Source organism: Nuphar pumila, chromosome 6, assembly GCF_984573655.1.
Source record: "Nuphar pumila chromosome 6, dmNupPumi1.hap1.1, whole genome shotgun sequence".
Lineage (NCBI taxonomy): Eukaryota > Viridiplantae > Streptophyta > Magnoliopsida > Nymphaeales > Nymphaeaceae > Nuphar > Nuphar pumila.
The window spans coordinates 34,781,254-34,792,795 of NC_143254.1; the positions used below are offsets into that span (position 1 = coordinate 34,781,254).

General features: G+C 39.6%; 1 protein-coding gene across 1 annotated transcript; it reads right to left on the reverse strand.

Moving 5' to 3' along the window:
* Positions 1–1,783: 1,783 nt before the first annotated feature.
* LOC149834609 (calcium-dependent protein kinase 2-like) lies at positions 1,784–11,310 on the reverse strand. Its single transcript, XM_090011496.1, has 8 exons — positions 10,361–11,310; positions 3,654–3,797; positions 3,380–3,532; positions 3,179–3,294; positions 2,670–2,837; positions 2,462–2,589; positions 2,222–2,321; positions 1,784–2,141 (listed from the first exon to the last, which is right to left on the reverse strand). The coding sequence occupies exons 1-8, from the start codon at positions 11,136–11,138 to the stop codon at positions 2,058–2,060; spliced, it is 1,671 nt and encodes a 556-aa protein (XP_089867622.1). The 5' UTR covers positions 11,139–11,310; the 3' UTR covers positions 1,784–2,057.
* Between the last annotated feature and the right edge of the window lie 232 nt (positions 11,311–11,542).

The following is an 11,542-nucleotide window of genomic DNA, read 5'->3' on the forward strand; positions in this document are numbered from 1 at the left end:
ACCTCACCCCGTTTGGACCGGGGATGGAGGACATGAAACGGGGATGGAGGCGGGGGTGGAGGTTAAAATCCATCCCCCGTGCAGGGATGGAGGCGGGAATGAAGGTTCAGATTTTGAAACGGGGCAGGGGTGGAGACCTTGTCCCCCGCCCTTGCCCCGGTCCACTGCCATCCCTAGTGATAACGACATCTGAACATCTCTTTTTGGAGATTCATCTACTGAGACCCAATGCAATGATGTATGCACGTCTGATATGAATGCAGAACTACAACGGATGTTCCTCAACATTACAGAAAACAAGCAAAGATTGAATGAATGAGCACATGTAAACAAAATTAGTTTCAAAACCAAAGTCGAAGGGCTTGTACTAATGTTGGTGGTACCATTCCTTTCAAGACACCAAAAACTGGCTCAAAGGCGCCCTTCATGAACCAACCAGGTACCACAAGGGGTTGTGGTTCACAACTGAGCTTTTAGAAGATTGGCAAGTGTCTTGCCTACAAACACCTTTTACCATGCAATTTGAGAAACTTATATCTTTCCATTTAGATGTCAAATTAGGTGATATTTAGCTTGTTGGAAAGCTAATGTGATGTCTTTTATGTGCAAAGCATAAAACGTCATTTCATTGGTCAAAGCCTCATTTCAAGTGGATCGATGCAGTAAAGGTTGGTTGCATTGAGTACCTAAAGCTTTATGTCGAAGCCAAGGTGCAAGAGATACACCAGCCTTCAAAATTCACGCTCTTGCATAATCGAACAAGTCTGTGTTTAGCTCTCTAGCCCGTTCTAATGTGGTTGGTTCTATTGAAGGACAACACACAAAAATAATAGAAAAGGAACTTTATTTATTTCAGAAAGGCAAAGGAAAAATCTCAACTATTTTGATTCTTAGCTGCCTTTACAGACATTTCTGCCGCAAAAATGCAGTCAAACATTTCTGATAATAAAAAACAACATTCCTCTCATTCAAGCATCTTGACATTTAGAGGGTGTATGAATGTGTCAGATTTACTTTTTGAATTAAAGCTGAACCCAAACCCAAGCCATACACTGAAATCTCCTTTTAAAGTTTATGCAATTTATGAATTCATTTTTCTCTCTCTTCAGCCGTCTCTTTCTCTGTGGCATTGGGCATCACTCTCTCATTCTCTTAACTTCTGTGGTTATCCTTTTCGAAGAGCCCAAGCTCCTTCGGTGTCAGACTGTATGATCATGCTTTTCCGACAAGCCGATCAACATTGTTGCATTGTAGATCGTGAGACACCTCACAAACCTGTTGCAAACCAAACCTTTATCTAAATCTTAGCCTAACCTTTGCTTATATTTTGGAACTCAAAACCTGAAACCGTACCTTGACGAAAACCTGCTTCCCCTAATTAACCTGTTCCAGTAACTCTGCACTAACAACAGCCTTCTCACCTGACCAACACATGTTTATGACCTTCTCACATGTTCCTAGACTTTTCTAGAACTCTTAAACCAGGTCTAGAACAACCTATCGAGTTCAAACTGCACCTACCCACTAACCGGTTTACCTAGTTTTGACCATGCTGCCTCGTTCACCACAAAGAGGAACCTCCGTCCTCTTCTCCATTGTGTCAACCAGGGTTCAAAGTTCAAAGGAAGCCCAGCCCATGGATAAAAGAAAGCACAAGAAACAGAAGGATCAAACAAGTCTCGGCCTCAAGATTCTCAATCACGAGAGCAATATCTCTTGAGTGCACCCCGTGTCAACATGATAAACATATGAATCAATGTACCCACATTAAAGAAAACCAACAGCAAACAAGAATGCAGAAGAAATAAATTCTAACCACCAATGCCACAAAGCTGCTGGTCCAACATCTCGCATCGATTTTGGATGCTGTACAAAGAGGAATAAGAACAGTATAGCTTTCATAAAGATGATCACGAGGAAATCCTTTTAGGAAATTGCATCACAAAAAACTGCCATTAATGTCTTGGGGAACCATTCTGCAGTCTTTATAAGAAATAGGCACAAAGCACCTTAGGCATTTTATTCTACCAATCCCACGTAAATTGCACATCTTAAAATTACAGAAGCAGGCTTGGAACAGGTTCCTGAGCAGCTTCACTTCTCATCATTGTAGCAAATTCGTCATAGTTGATCCTACCATCCTGAAAAGCACAGGAATCGTCATAAATCTACTAAGTACGGAGACCAGAAATCACCGAATATTCATTAAAAAAGAACTTACATTATCAGTGTCCACCTCCGCAATGATTTCCTTAATACTTGCCTCATCCCCTATCCCATACTCCTTCATGGCACTTTCTAGCTCATCTTTTGTTATATACCTATTAGGGAAACAGTACAAGTATGCACAAAACATTTATAACGTTATAAAATAGACCAACAGGAGCATTGTAACCGTCCCTGGTAGTAAAATGTGAAAATACAGCTAGAATTGCATTATCCATACAGTAAGTTAACTTACCCACTCTTATCCTTGTCAAAATATTCAAAAGCTTTGAACAAATTCTCTTCTCTTTCCAGTTTGTGCCGATGCATTGTGGCGGTAATGAATTCAATGTAGTCAATTGTGCCATTGCCATCTACATCAGCCTGATCACAAATAAAAGTGAAAGTGAGTGAGAAAAATAGACAAACAGATCCTTTGCCTAGCAGATCTTTTGGTATGTTACCGCATCCATGAGTTGTCTGACTTCAGCCTCTGTAAGCTTTGACCCAAGGCGAGCCAATCCGGTCTTCAGCTCTTCGTATGTGATGGTACCACTGTTATCAGTGTCCATGTTAGTGAACATTGCTTTGAGCCCTTTAATTTCCTCTTCTGAGAGATTTTGAGCAATTACCTGGAGGAAAAAGACCAATCAAGCTCATCTCATCTCCATTTTCAAATATATGATACTAGTCTCTCTTTGTGCAACCGTATGAATGGCCCAAAATTTCGCAGCTTGTCAAACTTCACAAGCTATGTTACTTAGATAATGTATGGACTGATCAACTCTGACCAACTGAAACCAAGTGTTTTTAGTGTTATCGAAATCTTTTACCTAAAGGTAATTTAAAAAAATATGTATTAAAAGAAGACTGTTACAGCCAAGTCAACATAATCACCAACAAAGGAATGATTCAATCATTAACATAATGAGATTACTGCCAATACTTGAAAGAGAACTCATATAACATCCACCTTTAACGCAAGTTTCTTTAGCTTGTTCATTGCACGGAATTGCTTCATCCTGGAAAGAACTGCACTATCTATAGGTTTGTCAGATGCTTCTCCACCTTCTCTTATCCATGGGTGCTCTGGTTCAAGAGCCATACCAAATTTCAGAATGTTTAAAAGATAGTTTAAGGTTATGCAAAGCGTAGAACAAAACCTTTTCCTCACCAAGAGCTTGTGATGAAGAAATTCGTTTTTTGGGGTCCTGTGTCAACATCTTCTTTACCAGATCTTTCGCACTGCCGGATATGGATGGCCATGGTGGATTTTCAAAGTCGATTTCTCCTTTTAGGATAGCATCAAATATGCCTTTCTCTGTTTCTGCAATTCATATACCATGCAAGAACCAAGGTCCTTTAAACCTTATAATTTGAAATGACAAAAAAATGGTATTCTAGCATATTTTCAAGTTATAATTGAAGTTCATCTTGTTCATCCTTACCAGCCCAAAAAGGAGGTACGCCACTAAGAAGAATATACAACATAACTCCTGCACTCCAAATATCTACTTCCTTCCCATAACGCCGCCGGAGGACTTCTGGAGCAACATAGTAGGCACTACCAACAATATCCCTGTACACTTTTCCTGAAACAGTTTCCACTAATGCACCATCAGTAACTATATCTCTAAGCAGTGAACAAAAAATAGGGTGCTTCAACAATGCACCTCAGTAATGACATGACTGAAAAAATAAAAGAAGAAGAAAAGAGAGGGATAGAAAAGAAATCATAGGGAAAAAAGTAAAAGCCCATCACCCACACCAAGATAATGGCCATTACTCGAGTCTATGAACCACTTCATTTGAACAAGTATGCTATTTGCATTGAAGTAGTTGTTAAAATATGATTGTACATATATATATATATATATATATATATATATATATATATATATTACATATATATGTGTCTATGTGTCTATCTACATGTATAAATATATATATTTCCTTTGTAATACCCACTAAGGGTAAAATAGTCTTTTTACCATATCACGCCTTGTATATTTTTCTCCTTTCCTTTTTTCCCTTTTCCTTTTTCTCTTTTCTCTTTTCTTTTCTTTTTCCTTTTTTCCCTTTTCCTTTTTCTCTTTTCTCTTTTCTTTTCTTTTTCCTTTTTCCTTTTTCCTTGGAAAAGCCCCCCTTGAGGGACGTTGGAGCCTCCAACGGTCACATTTGTGACCGTTGGAAGGGCTCCAACGTCCCTTAGGAGCCCTTAGGGTCCTCTTCTTGTGCCTATAAATAAAGGGGTTCTCCCCCATTGTATGTAAGCTTCTTTTGAAGCCCTCTTAAGTGGAATATATTTTTTCACTTTATTTTGTGTGTTTACCACTTTTGTGGTTTGTTGTATTTTTGCCCATTAGTGGCTACTTGTGTATGTGCGTGTTTTGCGCTTGGAGATTTCGCTTCACTCATTTGGCACTTCATTACAGTAGTCTATCTTTACATATTCATGGCATGAAGGCCCTCAACTATCAAGTAACATACAACTCTAAAGTTTACACGTGGACAGAAACCTCCTGCCGATCAAATATTGAGAGATGGATTACACAACAACAACGCCTTCATCCCAAACAATTGGGGTCGGCGATATGAACCAAAAAGAAAATCATTTTGGGTCCTCCACATGAATCCTTCTCCTCCACTCATTTCTATCCAATGTCATGTCCTCGGTGAGGTTCAAAGCATTCATATCCTTTCTTATCATCTCCATCCAAGTCTTCTTAGGCCTACCCCGACCTCTTTTAGCTAATATATTTTTCCATTTCTCCATCCTTCTAACTGAAGCATCATTAGGCCTTCGCCGAATATGCCCAAACCATCGTAAACGATTCTCACTCATCTTATTTTCAATGGATGCAACGCCTACCATCTTACGTATTTCCTTGTTCCAAATCTTATCTTTTAGTGTCTTTCCACACATCCATCGAAGCATACACATCTCAGTTACACTCATTTTTTGAAAATGATGTCTCTTGGCAGCCCAACATTCCATACCATATAGTAAAGCGGGTCTAATTGTCGTCCTATAAAACTTCCCCTTCAACCACAATGACATTCTACGATCGCACAACACTCCAGTTGCACTTTTCCATTTCATCCACCCAACCTTAATCCTATGATTTACATCTCCATCAATTTCTCCATTCTTTTGAATGATAGATCCCAAATATTTGAAACAGCCATCCACCGCTATTTCTTGCTCACCAAGCTTCACTACAATCTCATCACTACTTCGTTGCTTACTAAACCGACATTCCATATATTTTGTCTTACTCTTACTCAATGTAAAACCTCTTGCTTCCATAATTCCAACTTAGCATTAACCCCAGCTCTAGACTCATCAATCAAAACAATATCATCAGCAAACAACATACACCACGACACATTTTCTTGAATTGATCTCGTAAGTTCATCTATCACTATAGCAAAAAGGAAAGGGCTTAATGCAGATCCTTGATGTAACCCAACCGTTATAGGAAAATTGTTTGTCACCTCTCCACAAGTGCGTACATTGGTTACTACTCCTTCGTACATATCTTTAATTATATTAATGTACTTGAGAGATACCTTTCTTCATCATTGTCCACCAGAGAACATCCCTAGGTACTCTATCGCATGCCTTATCCAAATCAATCTAAACCATATGAAAATCTTTGTTCCCCTCTCTATATCTCTCAATAAGTTGTCTAAGGAGATGTATAGTTATCATAGTTGATCTTCCAGGCATAAAACCAAATTGATTCTCCGATATCATGGCAACCTTCCTCAACCTATACTCAATCACCCTCTCCCAAAGTTTCATAGTATAACTCATGAGTTTTATACCACGATAGTTTGTGCAATCTTGTATATCACCCTTATTCTTATAGAGAGGCACCAAAGTACTCTTCCTCCACTCATTAGGCATCTTATTTGTCTGCCAAATCTTGTTAAAAAGATTTGTCAACCATACTAAACCTTTCTCACCCAAGCATTTCCAAGCCTCGATAGGTATACTATCCGGGCCAACTGCCTTTCTGGATTGCATTTTCTTCAAAGCCTCTGCAATTTCTTTCTTTTGAATCTTGCGCATGAAGTCACGATTCATCTCATGAAAAGGAATGGAGAAGTCTCCAAGATCCTGGGCATGTCTTCCATTAAATAGCTTATCAAAATAATCTTTCCATCTCTCCTTAATCTCCTCATCTTTAACTAAAACCCTTTACGTTGCATATTTGATACATTTATCCATACCCAGATCCCTCGATTTCATATCTCTCATCTTTACAAGCCTATAAATATCCTTTTCGCCCTCCTTGGTATCCAACTTTTCATAGACCTCCTTATATACCTTATCCCTCGTGTTTCGAACTACTTTTTTAGCTTCCTTCTTTGCTACCATATACTTCTCCAAATTCTCATTATCACGACTCTTAGATTTATATAACACTCTCTTTTAACCTTAATAGCTAATTTGACATTTTCGTTCTACCATGATGTATCCTTACCTATCGGTGCACCGCCTTTAGACTCACCCAAAACCTCCTTCGCCACCTTTCGCATGCAACCTGCTATCTTATTCCACATTGATTCTGCATCCTCCTCGAGACACCAATTAGCTTCCTTAGCTACTTGTTCTAGAAACATTCATTGTTTAGCTCCTTTCAGTGCCCACCACTTAATTCTAGGATCTATCCTATGTCTATCCCTTTTGTGGCATTTTCTAATTTTAAGATCTAAAATTAAGACTCTATGCTGTGTAGCTACACTTTCTCCTGGTATAACCTTACAATCGATGCAACAACCCCTATCTCTCTTTCTGAGTAAGAAAAAATCTACCTGACTCTTATTAACCCCACTTTTAAATGTTACTAGGTGAGACTCCATCTTCCTAAACCACGTGTTGGCTAAGATCAAGTCATAGGACAAACCAAAATCTAAAATCCTTTCTCCACTTTCGTTTTTTTCTCCTATACCATAGCCTCCATTGATACTCTCAAATCCATCCTTACTAATGCCTACATGTCTATTAAGGTCTCTGCCGATGAAAATATTTTCTCCATGAGATATCCCTTGTACTACTCCGTCTAAATCTTCCTAAAATTGACGCTTAATGGAATCGTCTAAACCGACTTGAGGTGCATAAACACTAATAAAATTAATAATATCCGTACCTACTACTAATCTAATAAGTATAATCCTATCCCCCTTCCTACAGACCTCAACTACATTACCTATAAACTCACGACTAATAACAATCTCAACTCCATTCCTATTCCTATGTATTCCTGAATACCAAATCTTATATCCCCAAGGTTGTATCACTTTTGCTTTCTCACCTACCCATTTGGTCTCTTGTAAACATAAAATATCAATCTTTCTCCTACACATAACATCTACTAACTCTACCAACTTACCAGTTAAAGACCCTATGTTCCAAGTGGCTAACCTAATTGTATGGTCTTGAACTATCTTTTTTACCCTCACCCGTTCAACAAAGTGCGGGAACCCTTGCCTATTTGACCCCACCCTCGGGTGCCGGTTAGACGCATCGCTTCTGGGCAATGTCCTAGCTACCCTTGCCCACTTATCACTGCCTCCGGGCCTATAGAGTACAGAGTGTCGCTTAGTAGGGACTGCCCCAACGAAATTCGCATATTGGTTCATATTCATAGGGTCTGACTAAGTTTTTACGCTGGTTGTCACTGGCCTACCGCAACCGTCCTCCGTTATCCGGGCTTGGGACAGATAGTGTATAACTAAACTGTTATGCACAGGATAAAAAAACACGACCTAAAAATGTATAAAAAGCAAGTTTTTTTTTTTGAAAAGAAACGACATGAAAACGCCACAAAAGGAGAATTTGACGAAAGTACATAAAAAATACCTTGAATCGTCGCTCATCGAGGGGGGCTACCTCCGTCGCCCGTGTCGGATCTCCCAAGGCATGAAAACCCCCTCCCTGCCGCTGAGAGAGAGAGATAGATGTGCGGTGGGAGCTTCGTCTACCTTCGGCGACCCAGGTTCCGACGAGCTTCCAGACATGGATTACTATCCAACTAAATTAAACAGTTGAGCTTTAAACCAAAATCCAAATTGTAGACTTTTAGAAGCCAACAATCTATCCAAGTTCTTGAGCAACAAAGTTAATTGATGATTCAGATAATGCTGGTCTAATTGATTGCCATTGACAGAAAGAGGTGGACACAAAACGTAAAACTAACAGTAATTGATCACAACAAGATCAATAGCAACTGGTGAATGAAATGGAAATCCTTGCAAACATCGAGTTACATACATTATTATATAGTCAAGAAATCTCATCAGCCCCTCAATATCATGAACATAGTTCTCTGTCTAGCTGAGGATGAGCTTGCAATTGAAACTCCATATCCATCATCAGACAACATCCACAAAAGGCAGTAATTCAAGCACCAACAGCAAATACATACCTCTAGTAAATACATTCATCTCAACAAACCTTTTCCTTTGCTTCTTCTTCTTTTATTTTCACACTTATCATTAATTGCATTCTCTTTTCATTGCAAGATGTGGCTATCCCAGAGTTACCGAAAGCGCCTAGGCATATGGGGAAGCGCGTTTCGGAAGCACGAAATGTTGCAGTCCCGAAATGCACAGGGAAGCGTTTCCTTTTTATGGGAAACACGCTTCTCATTTATGGGAAGCGCGCTTCCCCCTTGCTTCCCCTTTTTTTCATTTTTTTTAATTTTAATTTTTATTTATTTTTTCTCTTTTTCGCTTCCCCTTCGCTTCCGAGACGGTTCGTGATTCGCTTCTAAGTTGTCCCACGCTTCTCGCTTCCTAAAATTTTGAAAGTGCCTCACTTCCCGCTTCCCACTTCCCGTATCGCTTCCCACTCCTGCTTCCTCGACTGGCAACCATGGGCTATCCTGATGAAGTTTAATGACCTAACGACGGGAGGGAACCCAAACATAACAGAGGGTACCAACAAACTTAGCTTGAGTGAAAAGAACAAAAATATCATCTTTGTTAGAACTAAAATTTAATATAGTCCACATGTTTTGCTTCTCTCTTACTTTCTTTTGTTTTGTCTTCTTTGAAGGAGATGCATTGCACTAGATGCCTGATATTGACTCCCAACTTGGGCTTTACAACCTTTATCAACAGTGCAAGCGAAGTAGTCTGAGAAATAATGAAATACCAAATTTCTCCTTATAAGTATGACATCAACCTGATCAACCTACAAGTATCTGATCACATTATCATATATAAAGACCAGAAAACAAAAAGATGGGAAACGTTGAAGAAGGCAAGACTGGTCACTTTTTCCAGGTGACTGACATTTTTGTGGCATATGATAACTGAAACATGGAATGAATCAATGAGCTTCTGTCTAACATTCTAACCCAAACGGGACCATTTCATCAATTGGTCCAAAGTGATCAATATAACAAGTTGAGATCCCTTACAAATCCTTCACCAAGAAAGACAGTAATGATTAAATTGCGTAAGATGATCTAGCCAGGAATTGGAATTTGAAGAAAGGAAAAATCAACAGAGAAGTTTAAGATAGTTTACGTTCATAGAAGACTTCAGAGAAACATATGACTTAGCATTATGTCGAATCACAAACTTTGTAACCTTGATGTTGAGGAGGAATTCAGCATCGTCAATGATTCAGAAGCAGCATTAATATTTAATCATCTTGCCAATGATTCAAATAAAACACTGTCAACTTGATGTTGAGGAGGAATTCAGCTTTGTCAATTATTCAGAAGCAGCATTAAAATTTAGTCATCTTGCCAATTATTCAAATCACAAACTTTGTCAACTTGATGTTGAGGAGGAATTCAGCATTGTCAATGATTCAGAAGCAGTATTAATATTTAGTCACCTTGTCAATTACTCAGAAGCAGCACTAATATTTAGTCAACCTTTATCTTCTGTGAGAGTCATCTCATCAAATAGAAAATGAATCTAATAGAAAAACTCGATATCAATTCAGAATCTTCCTTAGTTTAACATCCAGAATCAGAAGACAGTTCAGCTTCACAAAGAAAAGTTCAAAACACACTTTACGAACAGATGAAACACGAGCAAAGAAACCAATGATCAGTGAATCCTCTAAATGAAGTGAAGCCAACCATATCTTAAAAATGAAAGGAAAGAAACAATTTCAGAAACAGACCCTCCTCAATGAAAACCGAGAGCCCGAAATCGGTGGCCTTCAGCATCGCATTCTTGTCTTTGCTTGCCAACAAGAAGTTCTCAGGCTTGAGGTCCCTATGCATCACACCCATGAAATGGCAAATGTGAACAACATTCACAATTGCCCTGCAAATTGAAGCCGCCGCGAGCTCGGAGTAATGCCCCTTCGCGATGATCCTGTCGAAAAGCTCTCCGCCCGCGCACAACTCCATCACCAGATGCACATCATGCATGTCCTCATAGGCTCCCTTGAATTCCACTATGTTGGGCTGGCCAGAGAGGTGCTGCATTATCTGAATCTCCCTCTTCATATCCTCCTTATCACTTCTGGCGACAAGCTTCCTCTTAGATATGGATTTGCAGGCATAAGCAGCTCCAGTTGAAATCTCCGTACACAGATAGGTGACACCAAACTGACCCCTCCCCAATTCCTTGCCCAGAGTGTAGAAGGTCCTCACATCAGAGAAGGGCTTACCCAAGATGGTGTCTGGGAAAGGTGCTGGTTTTGATATCAAGGCAGAAGGCAGGGGCAGCGGCGACGGCACCGGCTTCGCCGGCGGCGGACCTGGCGCTTGAATTGGCTGCTGAGCTGGCCTCTCTGGCACAGGAATTGTGGGCGGTCCTGAATTCTCACAGTGATTCTGTTCTTGTTGCAATTCTTGATGATCCTTTCCTCTTGCTTGTTTCCTACCTCTTCTGTCTGCCACTCCATTGGATTCTGGCCCTGGAGACTCGTATTTGCTAACACAGTGACCCATCTCCAACACCCAATATCTCAATTACAAAGTAAACCTCAAATTCTAGAAAGAAAGAAACAGAGGGAACAAATGATTGATTGGCCAATGGTGAATCTGGGAGTTAGAGAAAGATGGACAGGATATTTTCTGTGTCAGAGATAGCAGGCAGAGGGTTGACTGAAATGCTGACCATGAATACTTTGGTTTGGAAGAGTACCCAAATAAACTGATTGTGAGTTTCTTTGTGGGGGTTCCTTTCTCTCTCTTGTATCCTCTTTTTTACAAACCTGAAATCTCAATAGCCGCTGTCAAAACAAAAGTGAAAAATGAAATCCAAATAGGATTTTGAAATAAAAAACTTATAATGGTGAACTTGTAAGTTGCTTCTAAGTGAAAAAAGAACCAAGTCGGTGATTATGGTGAAG

What these genes read in the sequence shown, in the direction of transcription:
- LOC149834609 (XM_090011496.1), bottom strand. Translation starts at nt 11,138, where the DNA reads ATGGGTCACTGTGTTAGCAAATACGAGTCTCCAGGGCCAGAATCCAAT. An exon ending in TAAAGAAACTTGCGTTAAAG is followed by an intron (nt 2,838 to 3,178) that starts GTGGATGTTATA and finishes TTTTTCCTCCAG; the next exon opens with GTAATTGCTCAAAATCTCTC. An exon ending in TTTGACAAGGATAAGAGTGG is followed by an intron (nt 2,322 to 2,461) that starts GTAAGTTAACTT and finishes TTTCCCTAATAG; the next exon opens with GTATATAACAAAAGATGAGC.